At 36.2% G+C, this 18,020-nt stretch overlaps 1 protein-coding gene across 4 annotated transcripts in view; it reads left to right on the forward strand.

Annotated features, from left to right (window-relative positions):
* VPS13C (vacuolar protein sorting 13 homolog C) overlaps positions 1–18,020 on the forward strand; it is a 214,651-nt gene that overhangs the window by 72,356 nt on the left and 124,275 nt on the right. For all 4 annotated transcript variants that reach the window (XM_066342855.1, XM_066342851.1, XM_066342853.1 and 1 more), the window contains 8 exons: positions 2,976–3,105; positions 3,665–3,759; positions 11,819–11,961; positions 12,762–12,954; positions 13,644–13,758; positions 14,754–14,890; positions 15,811–15,934; positions 17,584–17,701. In XM_066342855.1, the coding sequence (XP_066198952.1) occupies positions 2,976–3,105; positions 3,665–3,759; positions 11,819–11,961; positions 12,762–12,954; positions 13,644–13,758; positions 14,754–14,890; positions 15,811–15,934; positions 17,584–17,701 (1,055 nt within the window). The remainder of the gene's footprint in view (positions 1–2,975; positions 3,106–3,664; positions 3,760–11,818; positions 11,962–12,761; positions 12,955–13,643; positions 13,759–14,753; positions 14,891–15,810; positions 15,935–17,583; positions 17,702–18,020) is intronic.

Genomic DNA, 18,020 nt, shown 5'->3' on the forward strand with positions numbered 1-18,020 from the left:
CCATTCCATTTTCTTTCTCTTCTCCCTCTGATATACCTATTATTCTTATGTTATTCTTTCTGATGGAGTCAGATAATTCCTGTAGGGCTTTCTCGTTTTTTATTATTTTTGAGTCTCTTTCTTCTTCTCTCTGTTGTGCCTCAAGTTGTTTGTCTTCTATTTCACTAATCCTATCTTCAATCTGGGTTGTTCTGCTAGCTAAGCTTGTTACCTCGTTTTTCAGCTCGTGAATTGAGTTTTTCATTTCTGTTTGATTTGTTTTTATAGTTTCAATTTCCTTGGTAATATATTCTTTGTGTTCATTGAGTTGTTTTCTGATCTCTCTATATTGCCTTTCCGTGTTTTCTTGTATATCTCTGAGTATTTTTAAGATTTCTATTTTAAATTCTCTGTCATTTAGCTCCAAGGCTTCCAATATGTTGTCTTTTCTCCATAGATTTTTCCACATCTATTTGTGTTACCTCTCTTTCTTTTGTATCCATAATATTCGATTTCCTCTTTCTTATTGGCATCTGGTGGTGGTCTTGTTGATAGCACTAATTAGAATTAATAAGGAGTAAAAAGTAAAAAACAAAAAACAAAAACAAAAACAAAAACAAAAAAAACAAAAACAACAACAACAAAAAAAAAACCCAGAGGGTAAAACACCCCACAAAAAAAGCAGTAATAATTTAATGTTTCCCCCTTTTTTTTTTCTTTGTTCCCCTTCCCTCCTCTCCCCTCCTCAGGGAAATATCGTGCGTATAATGGAGGGCCTGGTTTGCGGTGAAGAGTTCAAGGGGGCAAAAAAAAAAAAAAAAAAAAAAAAATAAAAATAAAAATAAAAAAATTCAAAAAAAAAATTAAAAATAAAAAAAGGAAGAAAATCTTAGACAAGCATAAGTTGATCTGCTTGCGGGTGACGGTCAACCAAGAGATATAATGAGAGGGAGAAGAGGGAACCAGAAAAAAGGACAAAAAAAGGAATAATAAAGAAGAAAAAATAAAAATAATAAGTAAAAATACGTTGTATTAAGTGGAGCAAAGACCAAATACAATGGAGACCTTGGGTTGGGAGGACCCAAAATGCCACAAAAACAAACCAACCAGAAAAAAACAAAAACAAAACCGAAAAAGAAAAACAAAGCCAAAAAAAAAAAAAAACCTTGAGTCCCAAATTACCTAATTTGTTCGTGATTGAGGATTAAATGGGAGGAAAGTAAAACGAGAAAAGAAAAAACGAATATAAAGGGAAAAATAAGAAAAAGAGAAAAACGAAGGAAGAAATAAGAAAGCAAGAGAAAAAAAACAAAATAAGGCAAAAAAAAACAAAAGAGGAGAGAGTGAGAATTAAGTGTCCTGGAGTATAACCCCAAAGGAGGGTGAGGATGAAGAAGAGAAATAAAATGTAACACTTATGGGTAGTGTAGTTCAAGAAAAGGGAAGCATATGATGGGCAGAGAATAGAAGGACTGAGGTGGAGGAAATAAAGACAATAAGATAGAAGGAACAAACAACAAAAAAAAAACAAAAAAAAAACAGTGGAACAAGCTGCAAAGTCTGTGGATTTTTCCTGATTTTGAGATGTCAACCTCTTCCTCCTTCTCCTCTCTCCCTCTTCCCGGTCGGCGACTCTGCACCCCAGGCCCTGCCCCTGCGCCACACCCAGGCAGGGACTTGCAGTTGATGGGGTTCTACGGCAATGTCACACAATTGGCTTTAGTCTTGCTGGTAATCAAGGCCTGCCGGCGTCTGCAGGGTCTAACGACGAGAGAGTTCGCCTTCGTGGATTCTCTCTCCCAGTCCCCCCCTCCCGAACCAGCAGCCTGGCGATCCAGCCACAAGGCTGCCACTGCTTCTGCCTGGGGAGTAAGGGGCTCAAAGAGCTGGGAAATCCCCACTCTATCCCCACTCAGTGCAAGGCTCTGGGAAGGGCTCTGACAGTCAGGGCCTCCAGTGTAATCAGGCGGGGGTGGGAGTCAATTGTTGTCAAGGTGATTGTTCAGCGCCTAGCATTCCGTTGGACCTCTCAACCCAGGCTTTCCACACTTTGTAGCCTGTTTTGGCCGGTAAAAAGAGGCACTAGTCTCTGCTTGCGACTAGTTTGGTATAGATCTTATTATCTGCCAAGTCCTTCTTGTTAGCGTTTATCCCTGAATATGGAGGCTCTATCAATCAGAAGTTGCCCCCGCCCCTTTAGCGAGAGGCACCAAAAAATATCACGCCTCTTGTCTTGGGTCGGTGAACTGAGAGATATCTTATCAATTAGAACCGCGGGTGCGCAGATTTCACGGGTTAAGTTAATTTTAGTAATTGGGTCGCAGCTGTGCTCCCGAAGGTATTTCAGGCTGCCTGCGCACGCCCCTCCCCCAACGCTTGATTGTTAGCTTGAATGGCTGGGTGAGGTGCCCCGCCCGCGGAGAGAATCTCCCAAGTAGGGAATACTGCCCTGGGGCCTCTCCCGCTCCCCGTGCGCCGGCCGCTGGGAACGTTAGCGGTGCTCGGTCTGCAATGCTCGGTCTGCAACCAGACCGGGAGCGCGCCAGCAGCTGCTTGCCGCTCGTTCTGCAACCGACCCGGGCACTGTCCGCGGCCGCTGGCGGCGGCTTCCGAGTGCGGGATGACTTACCACAAGCGAACTTTCTCGCGGCTTGAATGAACGTCCCTGCAGTAGCTTCCTCCACACCCTCGTCTCTCAGATTCGAGCGATAACAGTCCTTTTGCTTTCAGTTTGCTCCGAAGATAAATTTTCCTGTTTCTAGTTGATAAATTTGTTGTGATTTTGGGGAGATCTGTCGGACGCGCTTCTCACGGCGCCATTTCCGTGACGTCACTCCTCTAACTGCATATTGAACATGATTTTGGAGGGAACTGTCTTCATTGACTTTTTAACCTAATGTAGTGTTTAAAACAATTAATCATTGTTCTTACCTGGCTACACCTGAAAATGAAGAGGACATTTACTCTTTAATTACATATTGTTATTTTTTTTTTAGGTGATTAGATCTGGACAAAAATTAAGGAAAAAGTCTACTGACACAGGCGAGAAACGTGGAGGCTGGTTTAGTGGGTTTTGGGGTAAGAAGGAATCTAAGAAAAAAGATGAAGAATCTTTGATTCCTGAAAGTAAGTTTTAGGTCGAGTAATTTACTGTATACTGATAAGACAGAACTAGATATTATATTTTAGCCAGTTAGTTGAATTTTATTTCATAATACTTTTGAAATAAAAGTAGTTCAATGCAATAAACATAAAAGCAAATACATCAGACTGGCAATTTCTATACTTATTAAATTTAAACAAAACTTTGATTTTTTTTAGAAAAATTATTTGTGTGAAATTTAAAAAGTTGAAATTAGAAATAAAGACATTTAACTTTTCTAATTACTTTTTATATGGATATTTATTTATAATTAGAAGTTTCACTTAACTTTTAAAATACTTAAGGAATTCTAAAATCCTTATAGGAGACCTGAATTCCCTAAATGACATATCTTTGCTTTTCCTTTTTCTAAAAATAGCAAAGACATGATTTATTTTTTTAACTAGTCAAAGTCATGTATTAGAAGAAATTACCTGGCTCCTTTTGCTTTAGGTTTTTCTATTGACTTTAAGGCACTTGTGTTTTTTTGTACCTATGAAACTGAAGCAATTGATTTCTTAAAATAATTGTCTTTTCTTTTAGCTATTGATGACCTTATGACTCCAGATGAAAAAGATAAGCTCTTTACGGCTATTGGTTATAGTGAGAGCACCCACAACCTAACTTTACCTAAGCAGGTAATTATTTAGGTGATCTAAGAGGTTTTTTGTTTCATTTCACTGTATTACCTTGTATAAACTTGTATTATCAAATTAATTTTTGTGAGTGGTGTAAGATAGGGTTTCAGTTTAATATCCAGTTTTTCTGCAGCCATTTATTAAAGATACTGTCTTTTCTCCATGAGTATTCTTGGCTCCTTTGTGAAATATTGGTTGACTGTATATGCATGTGTTTATTTCCGGATTCCTGATTCTGTTTCATTGGTCTGTGTTAGCGATTTTCAACCTTTTTCATCTCATGGCACACATAAATTCTGTAGCACACCAAAAAATATATTTTGCCAGTCTGAAAAAAAATACAGATATAATTTTGATTCATTCATACCAGATTGCTAATGTTGTGTTAGCTATTGTCATTTTTTTATTTGACATCTAAGGGAAAAGAGGTTAGTGCCCCTGACTGAATAGTCAGTTAGTGTATGTTTTAAATATTCATGTGGCACACCTGTTGAAAATTGATGGCCTGTGTGTCTGTTTTTACGCCAGGACTATACTCTTTAGATTATTATAATATAGCTTTGTAATGTAGTTAGAAATCAGGAAGTGTGATGCTTTGTTCTTCTCACTTAAAATTGCTTTGGCAATTGGGGTCTTTTGTGGTTCCATATAAATTTTAGGATTTTTTTTCATAAAAAATACCATTGGAGTTTTGATAGGAACTGCACTGAATCTATAGATTACTTTTGGTTGTATTGACATTTTAATTTTAGCAATATTAATTCTTCCAATTCATAGCTTTACATTTATTTGTCTTCAACTTTTTTCATGAGTTTTTTTTTTGTGTGTGACAGAGACAGAGACAGAGAGAGGGACAGATACAGACAGACAGGAAGGGAGAGAGATGAGAAGCATCAATTCATTGGGGCACATCTTAGTTGTTTGTTAATTGCTTTCTGATATGTGCCTGGACCAGGGGGCTACAGCAGAGCGAGTGACTTTTTGCTCAAGCCAGTGTGACCTTGGGCTCAAGCTGGCAACCCTGCACTCAAGCTGGTGACCCCACGCTCAAACTGGCGACCTTGTGGTTTCGAACCTGGGTCCTCTGCGTACCAGTTCGATGCTCTATCCACTGTGCCTTTGCCTTGCCAGGCCTCATGAGTGTTTAATAATTTTTAGTGTACAGATCTTTTACCTCCTTGGTTAATTTATTTTTAAGTATTTTATTATTTTTGATACTACTGTAAACGGATTATTTTCTTCATTTTCCTGATAATTCGTTTTTAGTGTATAGAAGCAATTTTTGTATATTGATTTTGTATTCTGTAACTTTATTGAATTTGTTCATTATTCCTAACATTTTTTTGGTGGAGTCTCTTATTTTCTACACATAAGGTTGTATTGTCTGCAAGCAGAGGCATTTTTACATTCTTTTTTTTGAATGCCTTATTGCTCTGGTTAGAACTTCTTATACTATATTGAATAGAAGTGTTGAGAGTGGGCACCCTGGTCTCATTCCTGATCTTAGAGGCAGAGATTTCAGCCTTTTGCCATTGAGTTTAAGATGATATCTGTGGGCTTGTTAGATATGGCAGTTATTATCTGAGGTACATTGCTTCTATACTCAATTTACTGAGAGAGTTTTTATCATGAATGGATATTGTATATATTTAGTCAAATGTTTTTTTTCAGCATCTATTGAGATGATCATGTGAATTTTATCTTTTATTCTGTTCATGTGATGTATCACATTTATTGATTTGCATACATTGAACTATCCTTGCATCCCAGAGATGAATCCCACTTAATTATGGTGTATGACCCTTTTAATGTGCTGCTAAATTCAGTTTGCTAGTATTTTGCTGAGAGATTTTACATCTGTATTCATCAGTGATACTGGTTTTTGTTTCTGCTACTATTGTTTTCTGGTTTTAGTGTTAGGGTGATGCTGGCCTTGTAAAATGAGTTTAGGAGTGTTCCCTTCAATTACATTTTTTAGAAGAGTGTGACAAGAATTAGAATAAATTCTTGAAATGTATGGTAGAATTCACCAGTAAATGCATCTGGTGGTGGGCTTTCCTTTGTTGGGAGGTTTTTGATTATTCTTTGAATCTCCTTATTTATTAGTCTGTTCAGATTTTCTATTTCTTCATGATTCAGTCTTGGTAGGGTATATGTTGCTAGGATTTATGTCTCCTTTCTAAGTTTTCCAATTTGTTGGTGGATAGCTGTTCATAGTATTCTCTTGTAGTATCAGTTCTAATGTCTCCTCTTTCATTTTTAAGTTTTTTTGTTTTGTTTTTTTCATTTTTCCGAAGCTGGAAACGGGGAGGCAGTCAAATAGACTCCCGCATGCGCCCGACTGGGATCCACCCGGCATGCCCACCAGGGGGCGATGCTCTGCCCCTCTGGGGCGTCGCTCTGTTGCATCCAGAGCCATTCTAGCACCTGAGGCAGAGGCCACAGAGCCATCCTCAGTGCCCGGGCCATCTTTGCTCCAATGGAGCCTTGGCTGCGGGAGGGGAAGAGAGAGACAGAGAGGAAGGAGAGGGGGAGGGGTGGAGAAGCAGATGGGCACTTCTCCTGTGTGCCCTGGCCGGGAATCGAACCTGGGACTCCTGCATGCCATGCCGACGCTCTACCGCTGAGCCAACCGGCTAGGGCCACATTTTTAAGTTTTATTTATATGTGTTTTCTCTCTTTTTATCTTAGTGTAGTCTCAATTTTGTTTATCTTTTCAAAGAACTAACTCTTGGTTTTTTTAATTTTTTTCTATTTTCCTATTTTCTATTTCATTTATATCTTTTCTAATCTTTTTTATTACCTTTTTTCTTCTAATTGTAGTCTAAGTTTATTCTTTTACTAGTTTCCTGAGGTGTAAATTTAGGTTGTTTGTTTAAGATCTTTTTTTTTTCTTGATGTAGGTGTTTATTCCTATAAACCTCCCTTTTAGTACTGCTTTTGCTGTATCCGTTAAATTTTTGGTATGTTGTGTTTTCATTTTTGTTTGTCTTATATATTTTTTTCTTTTTTGGTTTCTTTGATCCATTGGTTATTTGGGAGTGGATTGTTTAATTTCCATGTACTTGTGAACTTTGTAGCTTTCCTTCTGTTAGTATTTCTAGTTTCATTTTGTTGTAACTGGAGATAGATACTCAATGTAATTTATATTTTCTTGAATTTTCTGAGACTTGTTTCATGGCCTAATATGTGATATATTCTAGGAGATGTTCTGTGTGAGCTTGAGAAGAATGTTTATTCTGTTGATGTTGCATGGAATGTTCTGTGTATGTCTGTTAGGTTCCTTTGGCCTACTATGCCATTGTTCAAATCTGCTGTTTCCTTATTGCTTCTCTGTCTGGATGATCTACTGGTTGTTTAGAGTGGGCTGTGGAAGTCCCCAACTAATATTGTATTGCTATTTGTTTCTCCTTTTATTTTTTTGATTCTTACTTAAAATTTTATAAATTTATTAGGGTGACATTGGTTAATAAAATCATGTAGGTTTCAGGTGTACAATTCTATGATACATCATCTGTAAATTGTATTGTGTGTTTACCACCTGAAATCAAGTCTCCTTCTGTCACCATTTATCCCCCATTTTCCCTCTTCTATCTGCCCCACCCCCTTTCCCTCTGTTAATCACCTGTTAATCACCATACTGTTGTCTATGTCTGTGATTTTTTTTGCTCAATTTCTTTTTCACCTAGCTTCCCAACCTCCTGCCCCGACAACAGCTGTTAGTCTGTTCTCTGTATCTATGAGTCTGTTTTATTTTGTTAGTTCATTTTGATCAGTAGATTCCACATAGAAGTGAAATCATATGGTATTTGTCTTTCTCTGACTAGCTTATTTTACTTAACTCTGCAGGTCCATTCATGCTGTCAAAATGGAAGATTTTCTTTTGTATTCCATTGTGTAAATGTACCACTGATTATTTTATCCACTCTTCTGCTAATATATACTCGTGCTGCTTCCAAATCCTAGCTGTTGTAAATAATGCTGGAATTAACATGGGGGTGCCTGTATTCTTTCGAATCAGTGTTTCAGGTTTCTTTGGATATATTCCCAGAAGCTGGGTCATAGGCAGTTCCATTTTTAATTTTTCGAGGAAACGCCATGCTGTTTTCCACAGTGGCTACATCAGTCTGCATTTCCACTAACAGTGCATGAAGTTTCCCTTTTCTCCAAATCCTCACCAGTACTTGTTTTGTGATTTATTGATGATAGCCATTCAGACAGGTGTGAAGTGATATCATTGTGGTTTTAATTTGCTTTGCTGATGATTAGAGATGTTGAGCATCTTTTTATATGTCCAGTGGCTATCTGTATTTCCTCTTTGGAGAGATGTCTGGTCCTTTGCCCACATTTGTTCTTTTGGTGTTGAGTTGAATAAGTTCCTTATAAATTTTGAATATTAACCCCTTATCAGTTGTGTCATCGACAAATATGTTCTCCCATTCAATGATGGTTTCCTTTGCTGTGCAAACACGTTTTAGTTTGATGTAGTCTGATTTATTTTTTCTCATTTTCATTGTCTGATGACGTATAGCAGAAAAAATATTGCTATGGAAAATTTCTGAGATTTTCCAGCCAACGTTTTCTTATAAGATTTTTATAGTTTTGAGTTTTACACTGAAGCCTTTAATTCATTTTAAGTTTATTCCTGTGTACTGCTTAGTTCTGTTAGTACAGGGGTCAGGAACCTATGGCTTGCGAGGCAGATGTGGCTCTTTTGATGGCTGCATCTGGCTCGCAGACAAATCTTTAATAAAAAAAATAATGTTAAAAATATAAAACATTCTCATGTATTACAATCCATTCATTTCCTACTGCTCATGTTCATGGTTGTGAGTGGCTGGAGCAAATCACAGCTGTCCTCTGAGACAACACCAGATTTTTATTGGATAATGCATAATGTACACGGGTCGTTGTGAGGTCAGAAAGTAAACTTCCCTCCTTTTAATCAAGTAGTCAGCTAGCTAATTGCAGAAACCCTTTGATGAAGAAGATAGCTAAAAGAAAAAAGGATGAGGAGTATTATACTTTTCAGCAGGAATGGACAGAGGAACTCGCCTTTGTGGAGAGAGCCAGTTCTGCAGTGTGTCTAATATGCAATGATAAAATTACATCAATGAAACGGTCAAATATAAAGCGGCACTTCGACACACTCCATACTACATTTGCATAGAAATATCCAGTAGGGGACAGCAGGAAGAAAGCATGTCAAGAGCTACTGTGCAGAGTGCAAGCTAGTCAGCAGCAACTCCGTGTATTGACCCAACAAGGTGACTGGAATTCGGCTAGCTTTGCTGGTGCTTTAGCAATTGTGAGAAACAGAAAGCCATTCACAGATGGGGAGTATGCCAGAACATTTATGCTTGATGTTGCCAGTGAACTTTTTGACAACTGTTTGGATAAAAACAAGATAATCAAACGAATAAAAGACATGCCTCTGTCGGCAAGAACTGTTCACGATCGTACCATCATGATGGCAAATCAAACTGAGGCAACACAAGTGAAGGACATAAATGCAGCACCATTCTTTTCTCTCGCTTTGGATAAGTCAACAGACGAAAGCCATTTATCCCAGTTCAGCATGATTGCAAGGTATGCTGTCGGTGACACACTATGTGAAAGTCTTGCTGTTTTGCCTATGAAAGAGACAACAAGAGGGGAGGATTTATTCAAGTCTTTCACTGAGTTCGCTAAAGAAAAAAATCTACCTATGAATAAACTTATTTCAGTGTGTACTGATGGTGCTCCGTGCATGATGGGGAAAAACAAGAGTATTCGTAGAGCTTCTTCGTGAACATGAAAAGAGACTCATCCTAAGTTTTCACTGCATCCTACATCAGGAGGCACTTTGTGCTCAGATGTGTGGCAAGCAGCCTGGTGAGATGGTGTCGCTGGTCATTCGGGTGGTCAACTTTATTGTTGCACGAGCTTTAAATGATCGCCAGTTTAAAACACTGTTGGATGAAGTTGGGAATAATTATCCTGGTCTGCTTCTGCACAGCAATGTGCGTTGCTTGTCAAGCAGAAAGGTGCTCAGCTGTTTCACAGCTTGTCTGAGTGAAATCCGGACTTTTCTTGAAATGAAAAACATCAAGGTTCCGTAGTTAGCTAACTCTGAGTGGCTCCTGAAGTTCTATCTCGTGGACATGACTGAACATCTGAACCAGCTCAATGTGAAAATGCAAGGCTTTGGAAATACAGTCTTATCCCTTCAACAAGCAGTGTTTGCATTTGAAAACAAGCTGGAACTCTTCATTGCGGACATTGAAACAGGTTGTTTACCACACTTTGAAAAACTGGGAGAGTTTAAAGATGCATGCACAGCAAGTGACCCTGCTCAACATCTTGATCTCCAGCAGCTAGTGGGCTTCACATCTAATCTCCTGCAGTCATTCAAAGCGCTCTTTGGAGAATTTCGTGAGCGCTCGTCTTTTTAAGTTCATCACTCATCCACACGAGTGTGCAGCGTGCAGCGCTGACCTGAGTTACATCCCCTGTGTCTTTGTCAGAGATTTTGAGCTACAAGCTGCTTACCTGAAGGCTTCAGACATGTGGGTGAATAAGTTCAAGTCACTGAATGAAGACTTGGAAAGACTTGCACGACAGCAAGCAGAGTTGGCGAGCAGACACAAGTGGGGAGAAATGAAAAAACTTCAACCCGCGGACCAGCTGATTGTCAAAACTTAGAACGCACTTCCTGTCACATACCACACACTGCAGCGTGTGAGTATTGCTGTACTGACAATGTTTGGCTCTACATATGCATGTGAGCAGTCTTTCTCACATCTGAAGAATGTTAAGACCAACCTGCGATCACGTTTAATGGATGGAAATCTCAATGCCTGCAGGAAGCTTAACCTCTCCACGTATCAACCAGACTACAAAGCCATCAGCAAAACCATGCAGCACCAGAAGTCGCATTAATGTTAGTAAGAAGTACTTTATTCATCATTGGTTAGCAACAGCATAACAACGTTATTAAAAAGAATTCAGAGACTTATTGTACTGTAGAAGTGTTTGTCTTACATAAAATGCACACCTTTACTTGTATTTAGTGTTAAACATATTGTAAGGCTCTCACAGAATTACATTTTAAAATATGTGGCATTCATGGCTCTCTCAGCCAAAAAGGTTCCCGACCCTTGTGTTAGTATATATTTATGTACTCTAGGGTGCATCAAGTATTACAATTATTATACCTTCTTGATGTACAGACCCCTTTATCATTATATAATGACTTTCTTTATGTCTTCGGACCATTTTTAACTTAAAGTCTGTTGTTTCTAAGTATAACTACCCCTGGTTTTTTTTTGTTGTTGTTAGTGTTTGAAATACATTTTCCATCCCTCTTTCATACATAGTCTATGTGTTACTCTAAAGCTAAAGTGAGTCTCTTATAGACAGCATATTGTAGGATTTTAATTTTTTAAAATCCATTCTGCTATTCTAGGTGTTTTTGTTTGGAGAATTTATTCCTTTTACATTTATAATAATAATTTTTGATATATTTTGTTATATTATATATTGATAGGTAGGGACTTACTACTGCCATTTAGTTAATTGTTTTCTCACTATTTTGTAGATCTTTTGTTCTTTGCTTTCTCTCTTGCTGTCTTCCTTTGTGGTTTGATGAGAATCATCTCCCTGGTTCTGTCCTATTTTTGGTTTTGATTCCAATTTTTACATCAGGATTTTTTTCCCCCTCAATGTCTTATTAACTCTCCAAAGCAAGTGTTTTTTATAGTTTGTCTGGTTTTTGAGCCCAAGGATTGGTCTGAATTAGTTTGCTTTACTAAAAGCTGCTTAATTCTTTATGCCACAAAATATTAAGTTTTATTTTTATTACCTTTAAGAGAAATTAAATTTGGATTTTGTAAATGCCCTATTTACATAAGCAATTTGTATTGAATTTTCCAATATTCTTTTTTACAGAGGGCATATTGATACAGAAACCTATCATGTCATTTTATAGATCACTATAAATCACATTTAAATGAGTAAATTTTTAAATAATGTAATAATTACATAAACTTCAATAATTTTCATTCATTCTTTTGTTTAGTATGTTGCTCATATAATGACACTGAAATTAGTAAGCACCTCTGTTACAATAAGAGAAAATAAAAATATTCCAGAAATACTAAAAATTCAGGTAATTGGCCTGGGCACCGAAGTATCTCAGCGACCAGGAGCACAAGCACTTAAGTAAGTTTAAAAAAATTTATTTTAATTTTTATTTATTGTTTGACCTTTGGCCCCCCGAATATAATGTTATTTATTATTAAAAATAGATTAATAGTCCTCTAATTGGTGTGTATGTGTGTGTGTGAAGATAGTCATTTTATATTTGAATTTGTTTTGTTATAGTTATATGAGGAGCTCATCATTTATACTCATCTTTATAAATGTTTCTGTATACTATTTTATTTATGGATCTGATACTGTGAAGGCTATAGGAACAGTAAAATTTTTTTTTCCAAAAGTTTATGCTTGTCATTGATAAGAGGATATTCAAAAAGTAAATTTAAGATCTGTAAAGCATATTAGGGAGCTCACAGGTGAGAAGATACTGTGAAATTAAACTTGGCCTAGGAGGTGGACTGAGGCTGAAGCTAGCTGAATGGGAGGGCTAGAAGAAGCAGGGATGGGGTAAGAGAATGTTCAGGGCAGCATGAAAGAGGGATGGGAGTCCTGTAAGTTACGTATCGCTTGTATTCATACCACAGTGATTGGAATTGCTCCAGTGTTCTGGAGTTGGCTAAAGTTAGATTTTTATGTGGATGACAAGGATAAAAACCAAACCAAAAGAAGAAAAACAAGGAAAAGCCCACCTCAGACTATCAGGTTATTGAATGCTAGGCTAAAAAGTTTAAACTTTAACTCTGAGTAATGAGAATGGTACTCTCTTAGTGGAGTTTTTTTTTTGAAGAGAAATGTGTGTTTTAAACTATTATATTACAAAGGATTTTGATTAAATCACTTCTTTTTTCCTCATTGGATTGTAGGGTGGTAGTAAAATTAGAACACTGGTATATAACAGGTCTGAGACAGCAGGATACTGTACCATCACTTGTGGCTTCAATCGGTGATACTGCATCATCCTTGCTTAAAATTGAATTTGAAACCAACCCAGAAAACAGTGCTGCTGACCAGAGTCTGGTTGTACAGTCTCAGCCTGTGGAGGTCATCTATGATGCTGTAAGTGTAAAGAGAAAGTGGATCTTTAGTAAACCCACCTTATACATTTGACATACGGCTTTCTTAATTTTCTTTCATATTTAACATTTATTTACTTAGTAGCTATGTGTACTAACACTTTTCTCTAATTTTAAAAGCAGCCAGTAATGTTTATTAGTTAATTTTTATTTTTTTATGTGCTACAGATTTTTCTATAGTGTATTTATCCATGCAATGTCAAATAAAAAAAAATCTAATCCACTATTTAAAAAATCTATGTTTTTTGTGTCAACTACTCCCAAGCATTGCATACTGACTTCTTACTCCAGTTTATTTTTGCTTATTCTCCTTTTACCCTCAATGTTGGGAACCAAATCAAAGAGTTTTAGAAGTAAATGAAAGAATTTTATATATTGTTCACATGGGAATAAAACATTGCCATTTTGATGCTGTTGAAAGTGCTGGCTCACATTCTGTATCTACAGCTTCATTTTTTATTCCGATGCTCAAACTCATCTCAAGCTAGTCAACAGGATGGGCTTGGTTCCCTACTCATCGTATCACTTGCGGGCTGGCCCCACTCTCGAGGGAGATACAGTAGGGCAGAATATCTTTGGATGTACCTTTCAGTCCCTAGCCCAGCTGTTTAGAATTAAGACAAAACTTTAAAATTTATAATGTAAAAAGTACTGTTTTAAATTGTTTTACAGAAAACCATTAATGCAGTCGTTGAATTCTTTCAATCAAATAAGGGATTAGATCTTGAGCAAATAACATCAGCTACATTGATGAAGCTGGAAGAAATTAAAGAGAGAACAGCGACAGGTAAAGAATTTGCCTGTCTGCATAAGCATCAACCTAACCCTCAAATTTTGAGTATTCTAATGTAAATACTGTATTGAAAATAGTAGGCCCTGGCCGGTTGCTCAGTGGATAGAGCATCGGCCTGGCATAAGGATGCATGGGTTTGATTCCTGGTCAGGGTACACGAAAGAAGCGACCATCTGCTTCTCTCCTCCTCCCTTTCCCTCTTCTCTCCCTCTTTCCCTCCTGCAGCCTGTGGCTTGATTGGCTTGAGCGTGTCCCTGGGTGTTAAGGATAGCTTGTTTGGTGTGAGGGTGTCAGCCTCAGGGGCTAAAAGTAGCTTGATTGATTGAATCATTGGCCCCAGATGGGGGTTGCCTGCTGCGTTCCTGTTGTCACATGTGGGAGTCTTATCTCCCATCCTCTCATTTAAAGAAATGAAAAATAAAAAAGTAAAAATATAAAGAAAGTAGTATGGATTGCTATTTTTTCCTCATTTTAAATTCAGGCTGTATTTTACAGTGGAATTGCATTGTGTGTGCATGGCTTACCCAAAGTCAAATATATGAGATAGACTGGGTGAGAAAGGGAATGATGGGGCACAGATGATTCTGTCTTCCATTACCTTTAAGAACCTGCACCTTAGAGTGAGCTTGAGGTGGAAGACATCCCTCTGCCTCAGTTCTTAAGAAACTGTGTGATACATAAGATACATACTTTTGGCCTCTGATCTGAAGCTAACTACTTATCTGTTTGCTTAACTAAAGAAATAATGAATTATTCTATCTCCAGATAAAGTACTAACTATGTTGGGTTTACTGTACTGTGCAAAGATATGATTGTTTCCCATTAACTGTATACAAGTTCATTTTACATGCTGAATTGAAAATGTAGTATGTGAGAATACTTCTCACAGAATATCATCCTTCATAATATTTTTCAAGTGATTTTCATTGTTAATAATATGATTACCTATTTCAGCTGACTCTGATCTTTCATTCTTTTTCATTTTTTAGGACTTACACATATTATTGAAACTCGAAAAGTCCTTGATTTAAAGATAAATCTGAAGCCTTCTTATCTAATAGTCCCACAGACAGGCTTCTACCATAAAAAGTCAAATCTTCTTATTTTAGATTTTGGTACATTTCAGGTAGGTATATATGCATTTCTGTCTGCCTATTTTTGTTCAGCTTGGTACATGCCTATGTGATAGTTTGCTTTTTTTTCCCCTCAGAATTTACTTAACCCTAGATTTATTTCTTCTTAATGTTTTGCCAAGCCAAGCTTAGATGGACTATTTTATATATACTTTATGGCTATTAAAAAAACAAAAACCCTAACATTTTTTGTAGTGGTAGATGATTTGACCTTGAGGACTGGATTACTGTTGTCCTTTTCTAATTGGAGAGAAGCACTCATAATTTTTAAGCCTTCCTAGGTTTCCAGAGTTTAATTTCACAGTGTTATATGTTAATTTTATATTTTGACAGTGGAAATGATACACATGAATATTTGTTTGTTAAACCACTATCAGCACCTAGATAGTGTACGAGAACTTAAGTTTTTGTTTGGGTATTAGACTTCTTAGAAATCCCACTCTTTGAGAAAAAATGAAGATTAAAAAGTATATTTTGCTTATTTGGAAGATGGAAAAGGAAGTAGAGATTAGAGCTGAATTTCAATGGACTATTTATTCTAGGTATGTAGTGGGGAGAAGAAGGAATAAACTCTGCTATTGTGAAGAATTTAGTCGAGTTAGTAGGGGATCTGAGCCATAAGTGGTGATTACTCCTGAGAGCCAGGAAGAGTGGCATGTGTAGACAGGTTATTTGGAATAGATGGCTAGTTAGTGCAGAAATGCTGAATAATATATTACTCGAACATAATAGCGATGTATGCTGAAGTATTATATTTCTAATAAAATATTTACAAATAATTATCAGAAAACTAAGGAAAATGTGAATTTATTAAGGGTTATGTTTTTGTTTTTGTTAGGTTTGAAGAAAAAACTGAAGTATGTTGATTTATGTCTTTTTCTGTTAAAAAATGAATTTTTTCCCTCCATTTTAGCTTAACAGTAAAGATCAAGGTTTGCAGAAGACTGGTAGTTCATCTCTGGAGGAAATAATGGATAAGGCATATGACAAGTTTGATGTTGAAATAAAAAGTGTACAGTTACTCTTTGCAAGAGCAGGTAATATGTTGCTCAGTTTTTAGGATCTTGAAATTAAGTTGAGTAAGTTTGGTAAATATATGTGAATGTGAGCATATATATCAACTCTAGTGACATTCTGAACACATAGCCTGTTGGTTGCTTAAGAAAACCAAACAGGAGTTCATCAGTGCAAATCTTTGTCACAGTTACAAATGGAGATTAAAAATTTGGCTATTCATTTTAGGGTACAGTATTTCAAACCATTTTAAGATTAAAATGGTATAGTACTTTGTACCATTTTAATCTAAGTATAGTCATTGACTTTATTTATTTATTTATTTATTTTGTAGTATGACTGTAAAACTGCCTAGAATACAAAATAGAAGTTGCTGTTGGTACCAGTGTTTTGGGATATCTCAATGTTGTTTTCCCTTGCTGCCTTTATTTTCAAATATTTTACTATTTTAATCTAGTCTCTATTTCAGTAGTATTAAGTCTTTTACGTCTGTAGATATCTGAGAAGTATGGATATAGTCTTAAAACATAAAGGTAATTGACTTATTTTCTGAAAGCTGTGGTGTTTTCTGCTGCTTAAGTAAAGATTGTTAGTTCTCGCCCTCACCAGGTAGCTTAGTTGGCATGTTGTCCTGATATGCCAAGGTTGCGGGTTTGATCCACAGCCAGGACATGTACGAGAATCAACCAATGAATGCATACATAAGTGGAACAACAAATTGGTGTTTCTTTCTTTCTTTCCTTCCTTTCCTTGCTTTCTCTCTTAAAAAAGACAGTCAATAAAAAAAGATTTCTGGTTCTCTATACTTTAGTTTCTAGAAGCAGTAAGTATTTGCTAAATATTCTTGAGTATATCATTTTGTAGTAAGTAATTGAAGATAAGGACAACCTTTGTGTGTAGAACATAAGATTTCTGGTTCTCTATACTTTAGTTTCTAGAAGCAGTAAGTATTTGCTAAATATTCTTGAATATATCATTTTGTAGTAAGTCATTGAAGATAAGGACAACCTTTGTGTGTAGAACATATGCTTGTAGCATGATGTGATTTATTAAAATGTAAATATATACTGCTCTACTTGGTTTTTATGCTTTAGGAGGCTATTAATTCCTTAAAGGGAAGTACCTACATAGACAATTAAAATTGCCTTTTCTGTTGTATGTACTTAATAGTGATTGCTTGAATTATAAGTGGTAAAAGATGTTCAGTAACTGACATCAGGTAAGATACAGGTAGGATTCTGTTACTTATTGGAAAGTCTTTTAATAAAAGTAATTATTAGACTATTTTGTGATGAAAACTTGGTAAAACATAGTTTTGCTTTAGAATTGAGCGCTAAATTAGTGTAATTGCACTTAAGAGTCACAGAAGCAACAGCGACTCTGATGTCTACTTTTGTAATCAAGCCAGTAAACTTCTGAGCTTTTCCTGTTGGCCTTAAAGTGAAAGATGTTATATAAACATTCTCCAAATAAATAGTGTGAATTATTTTTATATCACAATCTTTAACTCCTATCAATATGTATTCTAAAAGAAGTAAAAGTTGGTATACATTAAACATGTTTATTAACTACTTTTTAATAACTTAGATTATTTTTCTACAGAATATCTGATGATCTAAAATAGTTACTTAACAAAAAGTAGTCATTTAATTTTTAAAATTATTTTTTAAAGAGGAAAACTGGAAAAAGTGTCGGTTTCAGCATCCATCAACAATGCATATTTTACAACCCATGGATATTCATGTTGAGTTGGCCAAGGCAATGGTAGAAAAAGACATTAGAATGGCCAGGTAATGTATGAGTTTCCTTTATATTATACAATCAACAAGATGAAATATATCTGTGTCAGTGTCTGGATTTTAATAAAGAAAAGCTAGATTTCTAGAGAACAGAAAAAAATGATTATAGCAGAAATACATTTTAAATAAATTGTTTATTTGATTTATGTCACCTCTCTTTATATTCTGTAAAAGTTGGTTTTCCCTGTTTTTGAATGGATTGAATCCAAGGTCCAATATCAGTGAAATAAAATCTTCAAAAAGTACTGATTCTTTTGATTATGAACCCATATAAAATTTTGGGGATAATCTAAGAGGATGAAAAGTAGGA

This window comes from Saccopteryx leptura, chromosome 6 (assembly GCF_036850995.1).
Source record: "Saccopteryx leptura isolate mSacLep1 chromosome 6, mSacLep1_pri_phased_curated, whole genome shotgun sequence".
In the NCBI taxonomy this organism is placed as follows: Eukaryota; Metazoa; Chordata; class Mammalia; order Chiroptera; family Emballonuridae; genus Saccopteryx; species Saccopteryx leptura.